At 48.2% G+C, this 14777-nt stretch overlaps 1 protein-coding gene across 1 annotated transcript in view; it reads right to left on the bottom strand.

The window, feature by feature from the left end:
• Positions 1 to 3569: 3569 nt before the first annotated feature.
• The window catches only part of atp2c1 (ATPase secretory pathway Ca2+ transporting 1), a 47650-nt gene continuing 36442 nt past the window's right edge, over positions 3570 to 14777 (bottom strand). Inside the window, exons 14-27 of the mRNA XM_072393498.1 lie at positions 13817 to 13912; positions 13238 to 13327; positions 12854 to 12958; positions 12552 to 12708; positions 12300 to 12470; positions 10379 to 10476; positions 10253 to 10303; positions 10018 to 10184; positions 8153 to 8221; positions 7955 to 8071; positions 7547 to 7694; positions 7370 to 7465; positions 7156 to 7297; positions 3570 to 3925 (exon numbers count right to left, since the gene is read on the bottom strand). Of these exons, the coding sequence (XP_072249599.1) occupies positions 3804 to 3925; positions 7156 to 7297; positions 7370 to 7465; positions 7547 to 7694; positions 7955 to 8071; positions 8153 to 8221; positions 10018 to 10184; positions 10253 to 10303; positions 10379 to 10476; positions 12300 to 12470; positions 12552 to 12708; positions 12854 to 12958; positions 13238 to 13327; positions 13817 to 13912 (1629 nt within the window). The 3' untranslated portion in view covers positions 3570 to 3803. The remainder of the gene's footprint in view (positions 3926 to 7155; positions 7298 to 7369; positions 7466 to 7546; positions 7695 to 7954; positions 8072 to 8152; positions 8222 to 10017; positions 10185 to 10252; positions 10304 to 10378; positions 10477 to 12299; positions 12471 to 12551; positions 12709 to 12853; positions 12959 to 13237; positions 13328 to 13816; positions 13913 to 14777) is intronic.

Here is a 14777-nt window from a genome sequence, read left to right as displayed (position 1 = left end):
TGTGCAGGGAATTCTGATGTAATTCTCTGGAAACGGGATTAAATAGCAGCAGATGTAGGAAATAATGCAGAAGAAATGGAATTCCGAGTTGGCGTCTGCAGCTTTTCTCACAAGTCGACCTTCATGTGTTTGAATGAAAGCGTTTGTGGATCATGAATCTTTAATCATGAAGGTTTAAAAATACCGGGGTTCCCCTTTAAAGAAAAAGTGATGAAACTCGACTCGGAGGATGTTCATTAAGCTGTTTCTGCCATAAAACCATTTCATGTACCATCAGAACCAGACCCAGACCCAGAACCTGAGTCCAGACCCAGTTCTGAGTTTCTTTGTTAAACCAGTTAATTAACTCCTCCAGGAGCTCAGACCAGAGATTCACTTTAAAGCTGCTGAGAACTGATAAAAACTCTGTTTCTGCCTCAGATTCTGGGTTTATGTTCAGGTTTTATCATGTTTCAGTGAATCTCTGCAGCTGGTTCTGATCAGGACTCTGAACAGAAGTGTATAAATGTACAAACTGCTCAGTTTCTTCTTCTAAAATAAAATCCTGCTGAAATGTTCAAACTTCTGCCTGAAAAGCTCTTTATTCAACATGTCCACAGCTGTGTTTTCCCACTGTGTCCGAACTCATCGTCACATTCTTCCTAAAATCAAGTTAAATTCCAGTTTGAAACAAAAGATCTTCACACAAAAACAGTTCAAATCAATGTTTAATGTATAAATTACATGACATTCGGCTTCTGATTAATGAGAAAAAAGGTTTAATGGAGCACGTTTAAAAAAGTGTTTCATCCCCGCTGCGAGCGTGCACGGCTGCGAGCGTGCACGGCTCCCACACATTTAACCGTGTTCTTATGAGAAAATGTTTGAAACAATCAGAGTCAGGTGACCTAAAGGTGATTGGAGCTGGAAACAGCAGCAGAAGATTTTACAAATAAATTAATTCTACAAGGAAAAGGCCCACGTCTCCCAGAAAGCACCGCGGCCGCTCCGGGTCGACCCGGTGCCGAACACCAAGCGAGTCCGACTCAAACTAACGGATCCGAGCACAAAGCTGACGGTAAAGGGCTTCTGTCACCAAAACGGCTTCTCTAAGGCACCGATGAGGAAGCGTTTGGACCCTGAACACACCGCTGGCGCCGCTCACCAGGCCCAGTTCCACGTTTGGCATCAGGACAGAACCAGAACCCAGAGGGGGCGCCCGGATCACAGAACCAGGACCCAGAGGGGGCGCCCGGATCACAGAACCAGGACCCAGAGGGGAGGTGTAACGGTACCGAGGTTCATCGGAGTTGCAGGTCCGAATGATGAAATATTTACCAGAATCAGTGCAGCTGATCTCACACACACGCCCACGTGCACGCCCCCCCCCCACACACACGCCCACGTGCACGCCCACGTGCACACACACACACACACGTGTATAAATGTAGGAAACCCGATCGGCAGCTTTGGAGGATTCTTTTCGTGTTGAATTTCTTCTTCAGTGCAACAAATAAAGGAAATAAAACCAAACCTGGAATCAGAACCGGGTCGGTTCCGGAGTTCCTGAAACAAGAAGAAAACGCCTTTTGTTCCTCATGTCAAGCGAGCTGAAACGTCCCGTCTGTGCAGCGAATCGCCCCCCCGCTCTACGCGTTCAATCTGCAGTTCGAGCTGCACGTGTCATTTCTGCGCCCCTGAACGCCTCACGTGAGCAGGTTCTGTTCCCACCCAGCAGGGTGAGACAGAACCGTCTGCGGGCCGCAGCCCGAGATCCGATCTCTGAGCTCGGATCTCTGAGCTCGGATCCTTGAGCTCGGATCCTTGAGCTCGGATCTCTGAGCTCGGATCCTTGAGCTCGGATCTCTGAGCTCGGATCTCTGAGCTCGGATCCTTGAGCTCGGATCTCTGAGCTCGGATCTCTGAGCTCGGATCCTTGAGATCCGATCTCTGAGCTCGGTTCTCTGAGCTCGGTTCTCTGAGCTCGGATCCTTGAGATCCGATCTCTGAGCTCGGTTCTCTGAGCTCGGTTCTCTGAGCACGGTTCTCTGAGCTTGGTTCTCTGAGCTCGGATCCTTGAGCTCGGATCTCTGAGCTCGGATCTCTGAGCTCGGATCCTTGAGATCCGATCTCTGAGCTCGGTTCTCTGAGCTCGGTTCTCTGAGCTCGGATCCTTGAGATCCGATCTCTGAGCTCGGTTCTCTGAGCACGGTTCTCTGAGCTCGGTTCTCTGAGCACGGTTCTCTGAGCTCGGATCCTTGAGCTCGGATCTCTGAGCTCGGATCTCTGAGCTCGGATCCTTGAGATCCGATCTCTGAGCTCGGTTCTCTGAGCTCGGTTCTCTGAGCTCGGTTCTCTGAGCTCGGTTCTCTGAGCTCGGATCCTTGAGATCGGATCTTTGAGCTCGGATCTCTGAGCTCGGATCTTTGAGCTCGGTTCTCTGAGCTCGGTTCTCTGAGCTCGGTTCTCTGAGCTCGGTTCTCTGAGCTCGGTTCTCTGAGCTCGGATCCTTGAGATCGGATCTTTGAGCTCGGATCTCTGAGCTCGGATCCTTGAGCTCGGATCTTTGAGCTCGGTTCTCTGAGCTCGGTTCTCTGAGCTCGGATCCTTGAGCTCGGATCCTTGAGCTCGGATCCTTGAGCTCGGTTCTCTGAGCTCAGATCTTTGAGCTCGGCCATCAGCGGGTGGATCAAATCGCAGCAGTTTGGTTCCTCAGCAGAACCGTTTCAGATCACATCTCATCAGTTTGTGTGTAAAAGTAGAAAAAGTGTCATTTAATCTGTGATGTCACGCGTCAGGCGCCAACCCGCCGGCGTGTGGAATGTTCCTTTATGTGCCTTTGAACTCCGACTGTTCGGAGTCTAAAAGTTTGTATCGTTACACCTCCGCCTCGCCGCCATTAACGCAGCTAAAGAGGAATAAAACACGCCATCCTGCAGGAGAAAGCAAGCAGAGGAGGGGTCAACACCTTCTGAGTGACAGGATAAAAGAGTGCACGGCCACGTGCACACGTCTGTTAGTCCTAAACGAGGAGCCGCATCACGTCAGGACGGGGGGGGGGCAGAGCCTAGCAGCTGCTGCTGCGGATCCACGCCGCCAAGAGCGATGTGAGATCTCCCAGCAGCTGCCACGACCTCCCAGAGAGACCCCCAGTGAGACCCCCAGAGAGACCCCAGAGTGACCCCCAGTGAGACCCCCAGAGAGACCCCAGAGTGACCCCCAGAGAGACCCCCAGTGAGACCCCCAGAGAGACCCCAGAGAGACCCCCAGAGAGACCCCCAGAGAGACCCCCAGAGTGACCCCCAGAGAGACCCTCAGAGTGACCCCCAGAGAGACCCCCAGAGAGACCCTCAGAGTGACCCCCAGAGTGACCCCCAGAGAGACCCTCAGAGTGACCCCAGAGAGACCCCCAGAGAGACCCCCAGAGAGACCCCAGAGAGACCCTCAGAGTGACCCCCAGAGTGACCCCCAGAGAGACCCCAGAGTGACCCCCAGAGTGACCCCCAGAGAGACCCCCAGAGTGACCCCCAGAGAGACCCCAGAGTGACCCCCAGAGAGACCCCAGAGTGACCCCCAGAGTGACCCCCAGTGATCCCCAGAGTGACCCGAGTCCAGTCCACCAACCCCAGCCCCTGGAACAGGGAGCCCCCCCCAGCTACAGAACAGTTTGTCTGAAGATTTCAGAGGAAAATCCAACGAGTCTTTGCAGTCTGAATGAGTCGGTGCCATCAGGGGTGAGATCCTGCAGCCACCAGAGTCCCACCACCTTCATCCTCCTCTTCAGCCTCCAAACCTCAGTCAGTGAGGGGGGAGGGGGGGGGGGGTCATACATCCAGGAAGCAGTCGGCGGGGGGGCTCCTCTCAACCCCCCTCAACCTCTCCACCTTCTTGATGATTTCAGACACAACGCACACCGAGGAGGTGAGGGTCACCAGGAACAGCAGGTCTGCGGGAGCAACACAGACGTCAGCGCGCCGCACAACAAACAAACAAACAACCGCACAAACAAAACAAACAAACAAACCAAATAAACAAAAAAATAAACAACCTCAAATTATGAAAAAAACAAAAAATAAACAACCTCATAAATGATAAAAACCAAGGAAACAAGCAAACAAACAAAAACAAATAAACGAACAAATAAACAAAAAAATAAACAACCTCATAAATGATCAAATCCAAAGAAACAAACAAACAAATAAACAAAAACAAACAACCTGTTAGAAAAATTCTATAGTTCTACTATGAGAAAAGCTGCAAGAATAAGAGTTTCTGTGATGGGGGGGGGGGGGGGGGGGGGGCCTCCTCCTGTCTTTTGGTTCTCATAACTCTATGCAGCAAGCAAAAGGGTTTTGACTGTCTGAACTCGTCTTCCCATGACATTAAAGGGCCAGTAATGCCTTTTCCCATAACATTGTGTGGCCAGCAAACATAAACATTATAAATAGCATTGGCACCATTTAGTTGTCAGACAACTCTGAGCAGCTTCCTGACAGGTTGTGCCGACTTGACTCTTTCTTGTAAGAAATAAATGTTTTGTGTTCATCGTCTCCAGCGACTCTGAGCCTAATTTTGAGAGAATACAAACACCCTCATAAATAAACAAACAAACAACTTCACAAACAAACAAAAAACACAACCTAGCAAACAAACAACCTCAAACAGACTCGCAAACAAACAAACAACCTCATAAACAAACAACCTCATAACCAAACAACCTCAAAACAAACCTCACAAACAAACAACCTGATAAACAAACAAACATCCTCATAACCAAACTCGCAAACAAACAACCTCATAAACAAACAAACAAACTCACAACCCCATAAACAAACAATCAAACTCGCAAACAAACAACCTCATAACCAAACAACTTCAAAACAAACCTCACAAACAAACATCCTCATAAACAAACAACCTCGCAAACAAACAACCTCACAAACAAACAACCCCATAAACAAACAAAGAAACTCACGAACAAACAACTTCCTAAACAAACAAACAAACCCAAAACAAACAACCTCATAAACAAACAAACAAACTCATAAACAAACAACCTCACAAATAAACAAACAACCTCGCAAACAAACTCACAAACTCATAAACAAACAAACAACCTCACAAATGAACAAACAAACTCGCAAACAAACAACCTCATAACCAAACAACTTCAAAACAAACCTCACAAACAAACAAACTCGCAAACAAACAACCTGATAAACAAACAAACATCCTCATAACCAAACTCGCAAACAAACAACCTCACAAACAAACAACCTCATAAACAAACAAACTCGCAAACAAACAAACAAACTCACAACCAAACAACCTCATAACCAAACAAACAAACTCACAAACAAACAACTTCATAAAAAAACAAACCCAAAACAAACAACCTCATAAACAAACAAACAAACTCATAAACAAACAAACAACCTCATAAACAAACAACCTCATAAACAAACAAACTCGCAAACAAACAACCTCATAACCAAACAACTTCAAAACAAACCTCACAAACAAACAAACTCGCAAACAAACAACCTGATAAACAAACAAACATCCTCATAACCAAACTCGCAAACAAACAACCTCACAAACAAACAACCTCATAAACAAACAAACTCGCAAACAAACAAACAAACTCACAACCAAACAACCTCATAACCAAACAAACAAACTCACAAACAAACAACTTCATAAAAAAACAAACCCAAAACAAACAACCTCATAAACAAACAAACAAACTCATAAACAAACAAACAACCTCACAAACAAACAACCTCATAAACAAACAAACTCGCAAACAAACAAACAAACTCACAACCAAACAACCTCATAACCAAACAAACAAACTCACAAACAAACAACTTCATAAAAAAACAAACCCAAAACAAACAACCTCATAAACAAACAAACAACCTCATAAACAAACAAACAAACTCATAAACAAACAAACAACCTCATAAACAAACAAACAACCTCAAAACAAACCTCAAACAAACAAACAACCTGATAAACAAACAAACATCCTCATAACCAAACTCGCAAACAAACAACCCCGTAAACAAACAAAGAAACCCAAAACAAACAACCTCATAAACAAACAAACAAACTCATAAACAAACAACCTCACAAATAAACAAACAACCTCACAAACAAACTCACAAACTCATAAACAAACAAACTCACAACCTCATAAACAAACAAACTCACAACCTCATAAACAAACAATCAAACTCATAAACAAACAAACAACCTCACAAATAAACAAACAACCTCACAAACAAACTCACAAACTCATAAACAAACAAACAAACTCACAACCTCATAAACAAACAACCTCACAAATAAACAAACAAACTCGCAAACAAACAACCTCATAACCAAACAACTTCAAAACAAACCTCACAAACAAACAAACTCGCAAACAAACAACCTGATAAACAAACAAACATCCTCATAACCAAACTCGCAAACAAACAACCTCACAAACAAAATACCTCATAAACAAACAAACTCGCAAACAAACAAACTCGCAAACAAACAACCTCACAAACAAACAACTTCATAAACAAACAAACAAACCCAAAACAAACAACCTCACAAATAAACAAACAACCTCACAAACTCACAAACTCAAACAAACAAACAAACTCACAAACTCATAAACAAACAAACAACCTCATAACCAAACAACTTCAAAACAAACCTCACAAACAAACAAACAACCTGATAAACAAACAAACATCCTCATAACCAAACTCGCAAACAAACAACCTCACAAACAAACAACCTCGCAAACAAACAAACTCGCTAACAAACAACCTGATAAACAAACAAACAAACTCATAAGCAAACAACCCCATAAACAAACAAACAAACTCACAAACAAACAACTTCATAAACAAACAAACAACCTCACAAACAAACATCCTCATAACCAAACTCGCAAACAAACAACCTCGCAAACAAACAACCTCATAAACAAACAAACAAATTCGCAAACAAACAAACAAACTCACAAACAAACAACCTCATAAACAAACAATCAAACTCATAAACAAACAACCTCACAAACAAACAACCTCACAAACAAACAAACCAACCTACCTCAGAAACAATAAAACACAACCTGGAAGTTGTCCTCAACCGTGTGGGACAACAGAAACTCACCAGAGGCGCTGAGGCTCTCCGTCTGGAAGATGTTCTGCAGAGGAGGGAAGTAGATGACGAGCAGCTGACCCATGATGGAGGCCAGCACGGCGTAGCAGAAGGTCCTGTTGCTGCACAGCCCCATTTCATGGACCATCCGAGTCTGAGGACACACGAGGCACGCTGAGGACTGAACCCACTACAGAAGGCTTTGGCTGTCTGGGACGGCGGTTACCTGCGAGCGTGAGCTGAGAGCGTTGAACATGTCGAAGAAGACGAAGCAGGTGAAGGTCATGGTGGTGTCCCGGGGAGTGATCAAGTTGTCCCGCAGCTGAAACAGAAAGCAGCGCCCTGAATCAGTCGAATCCCGCCGCGAGCGTCGGTTCAGCACAGAAAGCCTGAGGCGGCGCACCTCTCTCCAGAAGACGAACAGCGTCCCGCAGACGATGATGAGCGCCGACACCAGAACCTTCACGATCAGACTGCGGGTGATGATGCTGTCTCGCACGTTTCGAGGCGGCTTCCTGATCACGTCACGGTCCACAGGCTCCACCCCCAAACTGCCAACAGAATCAGCACCGTCACAAACACCCCGACGCTTCCCCACATTTCATTCAATTACCACAGTTGTGTTGTTAAATCCTTCCTGGGAGTGTCTGAAGTCACCAGCAGGTGCAAAACTCCCCAGAAACACTTTTCTTTTAGTGCATACGACTCATTTAGACCTCAGAAATGATGTTAAACTGTTATAAAACACACAATGTGCCCCCTTTATCACTGGGATCCAACAGAAACTACACTTCCCATGATGCCGCTGTACCTCTGAGCGGGCGGTCCATCCATGATGATGTTGATCCACAGGATCTGCATGGCGTTCAGCGGGTTGGGGAAGTTCATCAGGGTTGCCAAGGAGATGAGAGTCAGCGCTGCAATGCTCCTGAAGGCCAGCAGGGGGAGACAGACCCATTGAAACCAGCTGCTGACCAACAGCAGCCACTGGAACTGTGCTTTTACTCACGTGCTCAGCTGGAAGCGCACAAAGTTTTTGATGTTGTTGTAAATCCCTTTTCCTTCCTCGATGGCCGACCTGGAAGCAGAGCAGCAACAATCAGCCCATTTAGTGACTCAAGAACCACATTTCCCACCCACAAGGTGTGGCGTTTGCTGCGTTATTCAGAGTAAACAGGATGTTCAGGAGTCAAAGCAGCAGTTCAGCCACAGAAGAACAACTGGCTGCTCTCTGAGGTTCTGTTCAAAGGCAGAGCAGCTCGCCCCCTTCTCCCCTGACCCAACATGCCCCCCAGCTCCTGCTGCAGGTCATCTCCCACCTTATTGCAACGCTCTCCTAACTGCTCTCCTAACTGGTTTCCTAACTGGTTTTCTAACTGGTCTCCTAACTGCTCTCCTAACTGCTCTCCTAACTGGTTTCCTAACTGGTTTCCTAACTGGTTTCCTAACTGGTCTCCTAACTGCTCTCCTAACTGGTTTCCTAACTGGTTTCCTAACTGGTCTCCTAACTGGTTTCCTAACTGGTCTCCTAACTGGTCTCCTAACTGGTTTCCTAACTGGTTTCCTAACTGGTCTCCTAACTGGTCTCCTAACTGGTCTCCTAACTGGTTTCCTAACCGGTTTCCTAACTGGTTTCCTAACTGCTCTCCTAACTGGTTTCCTAACTGGTCTCCTAACTGGTCTCCTAACTGGTTTCCTAACTGCTCTCCTAACTGGTCTCCTAACTGGTCTCCTAACTGGTCTCCTAACTGGTTTCCTAACTGCTCTCCTAACTGGTCTCCTAACCGGTTTCCTAACTGGTTTCCTAACTGCTCTCCTAACTGGTTTCCTAACTGCTCTCCTAACTGGTCTCCTAACTGCTCTCCTAACTGGTCTCCTAACTGGTTTCCTAACTGCTCTCCTAACTGGTTTCCTAACTGGTCTCCTAACTGGTTTTCTAACTGCTCTCCTAACTGGTCTCCTAACTGGTCTCCTAACCGGTTTCCTAACTGGTTTCCTAACTGCTCTCCTAACTGGTCTCCTAACCGGTTTCCTAACTGGTTTCCTAACTGCTCTCCTAACTGGTCTCCTAACCGGTTTCCTAACTGGTCTCCTAACTGGTCTCCTAACTGGTTTCCTAACTGGTCTCCTAACTGCTCTCCTAACTGGTCTCCAGCCTGTGAAACCTCTGCAGATGGTCCAGAACGCGGCGGTGCGTCTGGTCTTGGATCAGCCTAAAAGAACACGTCCCCCCTCTGTTCATTGAGCTCCTCTGGCTGCCCTTAGCATCAGATCCAAGTCCCTGATGTTAGCTACAAAGAGCTTAATGGAACGGCTCCATCTACTTGAATGCTCTTGCAAAGGCTTCTGTCCCAACTGGGTCCCTCCGTTGGTCCCAGGATTGTCGTCTAGCAGCTCCTACACCACGCCTAAGACAATCCAAACTCTGTTCATGTGTCGTCCCACGATGGTGGAATGACCTACCGAGCGCTACCAGAACAGGGGCGTCCCTGTCTATCTTCAAGAAGCTCCTGAAAACCCAGCTCTTCAGAGAGCATCTCCTATCCCAGCACTTCCCTTGTACTTCCCTCCCCCCTCTATCTCTGCACTTTATCTTTCTGCACTTCCTTCTATGCCTGCACCCTATCTCTACTCTGTCCCCTCTGACAGAGTCGGACTCCTGGGTTCCTTCTATGGAGCTTATTGTTAGCTTTTTATTAGCTTATTGTTAGCTTATTGTTAGCTTTTTGTTAGCTTATTGTTAGCTTATTATAAAGCTGTTATATCTTCGTTTGTAAGTTGGATAAAAGCGTCTGATAAATACAGAAACACTCAGCTGCAGCCAGACCTCCCATCATGCCTCAGGTTTCTGCTGCATCTCAGCTTCTGACTCACATGATGGTCTGGAAGTCGTCGTCCACCAGGATCATGTCCGCCGCCTCCTTGCAGACGTCGGTGCCCGTCTGGCCCATCGCCACGCCGATGTCGGCGGCCTTCAGAGCCACGGCGTCGTTCACCCCGTCGCCCGTCATTGCCACCACGGCGCCGAGGTTCTGCAGGGACTGCAGAGAGGCAGAGCGTTTACAGCTGGCCCGAGCTGAGGTTAAAGGTCAGCGGCTTGGCTGCTCACCTTCACGATCTTCAGCTTGTGTCGGGGACTCGCTCGATAAAACACGGCGATCTGTGGACAGAAGTTTGAGTTTTTACACGGCTGCTGCTCAGCCCTACAGACAGGTGAACATCTCTGAGTTCTCACTCTGGGGACGATCTGCGACAGCTCCTGCAGGTCCAGCTGATCCACCTCCTCTCCAGACAGACACTGGCATCCTTTGGAGTAAAGACCCAGGCGGCTGGCTGCAAAACAAAGCTTTTATTCCACTTTTCTGAGAGCAGCCACATCCCTGCCTCTTCTCTTCAGACTCAAGCTGCTGAGCCTCACTGTTCCACACATTTAAACGTCTCTGACGCTCCTGCCTTCTTACAGAGGAGCTGCATCCTCAGACTGGGGTTAGTTTCATGGAAAAACACTTTGCAGAACCCCAGCGTTTCCCCACAGGTAAGCTAAAAGCTACTAAAAGTGGGGCCATCCCATAAAATACTGTGCATGTTGAGGATCTCCTGGTTTAATCTGGGACGGATCACCCGGTTTAATCTGGGACGGATCTCCTGGTTTAATCTGGGACGGATCACCGGTTTAATCTGGGACGGATCACCTGGTTTAATCTGTGACGGATCACCTGGTTTAATCTGTGACGGATCACCTGGTTTAATCTGTGACGGATCTCCTGGTTTAATCTGGGACGGATCTCCTGGTTTAATCTGGGACGGATCTCCTGGTTTAATCTGGGACGGATCACTTTGTTTAATCTGGGACGGATCACTTTGTTTAATCTGGGACGGATCACCTGGTTTAATCTGGGACGGATCACCGGTTTAATCTGGGACGGATCACCTGGTTTAATCTGTGACGGATCACCTGGTTTAATCTGTGACGGATCACCTGGTTTAATCTGTGACGGATCTCCTGGTTTAATCTGGGACGGATCTCCTGGTTTAATCTGGGACGGATCTCCTGGTTTAATCTGGGACGGATCACCGGTTTAATCTGGGACGGATCTCCTGGTTTAATCCGGGACGGATCACCTGGTTTAATCTGGGACGGATCACCTGGTTTAATCTGGGACGGATCACTTTGTTTAATCTGGGACGGATCACCTGGTTTAATCTGGGACGGATCACCGGTTTAATCTGGGACGGATCACCTGGTTTAATCTGTGACGGATCACCTGGTTTAATCTGTGACGGATCACCTGGTTTAATCTGTGACGGATCTCCTGGTTTAATCTGGGACGGATCTCCTGGTTTAATCTGGGACGGATCTCCTGGTTTAATCTGGGACGGATCACCGGTTTAATCTGGGACGGATCTCCTGGTTTAATCTGGGACGGATCACCGGTTTAATCTGGGACGGATCACCTGGTTTAATCTGGGACGGATCACCTGGTTTAATCTGGGACGGATCACCTTGTTTAATCTGGGACGGGACGGGTCTCCTGGTTTAATCTGGGACGGGACGGGTCTCCTGGTTTAATCTGGGACGGGTCTCCTGGTTTAATCTGGGACGGATCACCTGGTTTAATCTGGGACGGATCTCCTGGTTTAATCTGGGACGGATCTCCTGGTTTAATCTGGGACGGATCACCTTGTTTAATCTGGGACAGATCACCTGGTTTAATCTGGGACGGGACGGGTCTCCTGGTTTAATCTGGGACGGATCACCTGGTTTAATCTGGGACGGGACGGATCACCTGGTTTAATCTGGGACGGATCACCTGGTTTAATCTGGGACGGATCTCCTGGTTTAATCTGGGACGGATCTCCTGGTTTAATCTGGGACGGGACGGGTCTCCTGGTTTAATCATTGAAAATCAGAAACACTTTGCAGAACCCCAGCGTTTCCCCACAGGGAGCTGAAGCTAAAAGCTACAAAAAGTGGGGCCATCCCATAAAATACTGTGCAACCGCATGTTGAAGATTTGTGCCCCATGCAGCCGGGTCACCGAACTAAAGGAAGTGATGTCACTGATGCTTAAAGCGAGCTGCTTACACTGTGGAAGCAGTTTTATTCTTTCTACTTCTGTAATAATCCTGCGGAATGAGCCTTTACTGAGGCTGACCTATAGACACAGCCGTCTCCTGGGAGTCTCCGGTGATCATCTTGATGGCGACGCCGGAGCTGATGAGCATGCCGATGGCCTCTTTGACTCCGGACCGGGGCGGGTCGATGATGCCCACCAGGCCCAGGAAGGTCAGGCTCCCCATCTGGGAGCCCGATGCGAACGCCAGCACTGGGAGAAACACAGGTGAGATGTTAACGTGCCGAACAGGGAAACAACAAGTGGAAGCGGGGTCTCGGGTTTGTGTTGGACCTCTGAGCCCGGCGCTGCCCATGTAGCTGAGCTGCTGCTGGTACAGCTCCCTCTGCTGGTGGTTCAGGGACAGCGCAGCTCCTCTGCTGTTGTAGGAGCTGCAGAAGCGAATCACCTGCTCGTAAGCTCCCTTCACGAAGTAAACTCCGGTTTTATCCTGAGAGACGGGACACAGACAGGTACCAGACAAACTTTAATGTGCCTAAACAGCAGAAAAGCCAGAGTCTGAGCTTTGAAGCTCCACCTCCAGGTCAGCTCAGGTCACTGTGTGCAGCTTCAGCAGCTGATTTAGGAGAACCGACCTGCTGCGTGCGGTGAACACAGCGAACAGCCATCCACTTCTGCTCCGAGGTGAACGGGTGCTCCTCCAGGCGGACGTACTCCTTCTGCAGGCTCTCCAGGCCCATCTGGGTCACACAAACACACACAAACCCTGCTGTGAGCACCTCGGCGGTTTGAAAGGGACAGTTTAAACAGCTGCTGCAGAGCCTGAAGCCTCAGCATCAGGGATCTGACTCAGGCAGCCGGTGGAGGTCCAGGAGGAGAGGGGGTCAGGAGAGAGTTTATCTGTCATTGTAAGAGGAGAAGTTATGTGGACCCAGCTGCCGGTTTGGGTTCAGGAAGATTCAGCTGTTCTGGTTTATTCGGACAGTTTGAGTCCAGCTCAGCACGCTGTGCGTTTTTACCTTCATGGCGAGGGCGATGAGCGCTCCCTCTGTGGGCCGTCCCAGCAGGTTCCGATTCCTGATGACCGAGTCGTTGCACACACAGCCCACCTGGCAAAACAAGCGCACGTTAAAGGTTCTGCTGCTGAGCACAGCTCTGATCAGGGGTTAGGGTCTGAGATGAGCTTTACCGACTGAAAGTTAGACAACTTCTGGATTAGTGACCGTATTTCCCAGGGCAGGTTGGGGACTGAATAGGACAGGACCTGCATTACGGATGCTAACGGGAGGACGTAGTGTTGGAAGCTGAAGGAGGAGGCCTTTCGTGCTTGGTTGTCACTCGAAGCAGCTGACGGTACCGAGCTCGTTGTTGCTGAACCTAAAACTCAGGCCAAGGACGAATTTGACGAGACTGTGAAGAAGGACTTTCAGTTGGAGGTCCTGGGACTGTTGAGCCTCAGATTCAGGAGGAGCAGATCTTTACCCTCAGAGTTACCATCCAGTCTACATGTGCTGGAGAGTGTTGCTCCACATCCAGCATGATGCCGGATTTGTGAAAACCTGCTTTTACTTTATTATTTTCCCTCTCCGTCGACTCACCTCCACAACTTTGGCGATTGAAGGGCAGGAAAAGCCGTGGATGATATCTCCGTCCAGTAAAACCTCTCCAGCTCCATTGTAGCCGACGCCCGTCACCTGTAAGACAACACCGTGGGAAAAACAGCGCCGTGGGTAAAACAGCTGCTTAATGAAAGCAAAGGCAGACCTCTCCCCGTCTCCACCTCAAAGACATTTTCATGCTGGCAGGTTTAAACCAGGATCGGTCCCCTGGTCCTCAGTCACCTGACCCATTTTCCAGCAGAACAGCTGGGACTTCCAGGTGAAGGAACTGGGTCGCTCTGTTCTGAGGTGGAAACTTTGATGTATTTTTAAGGCAACGGTCTAATTTATGGCCTCTGATTTCAGCTCAGAGTTTTTTAGACAATCAGTAAATCAGATGAACCGAATCTTTTAGAAGAAGAGCCTCAGTCTCCTCTTTTTTTTTTTTTTTAATCTGGTTTAATCTGGGACGGATCTCCTGGTTTAATCTGGGACGGATCTCCTGGTTTAATCTGGGATGGGACGGATCACCTGGTTTAATCTGGGATGGGACGGATCACCTGGTTTAATCTGGGATGGGACGGATCACCTGGTTTAATCTGGGACGGATCACCTGGTTTAATCCGGGACGGATCACCTGGTTTAATCCGGGACGGATTACCTGGTTTAATCCGGGACGGATCAACTGGTTTAATCCGGGACGGATCTCCTGATTTAATCCGGGACGGATCACCTGGTTTAATCCGGGACGGATCTCCTGGTTTAATCCGGGACGGATCACCTGGTTTAATCCGGGACGGATCTCCTGGTTTAATCTGGGACGGATCAACTGGTTTAATCTGGGACAGATCTCCTGGTTTAATCCGGGACGGATCTCCTGATTTAATCCGGGACGGATCACCTGGTTTAATCCGGGACGGATCTCCTGGTTTAATCCGGGACGGATCACCTGGTTTAATCC

This window comes from Leuresthes tenuis, unplaced genomic scaffold (assembly GCF_036924035.1).
Source record: "Leuresthes tenuis unplaced genomic scaffold, fLeuTen1.0.hap1 SCAF_10, whole genome shotgun sequence".
Taxonomy (NCBI): Eukaryota; Metazoa; Chordata; class Actinopteri; order Atheriniformes; family Atherinopsidae; genus Leuresthes; species Leuresthes tenuis.
Note: the sequence above shows the minus strand (reverse complement) of the source record. Positions and strands in the feature narration are given on the sequence as shown.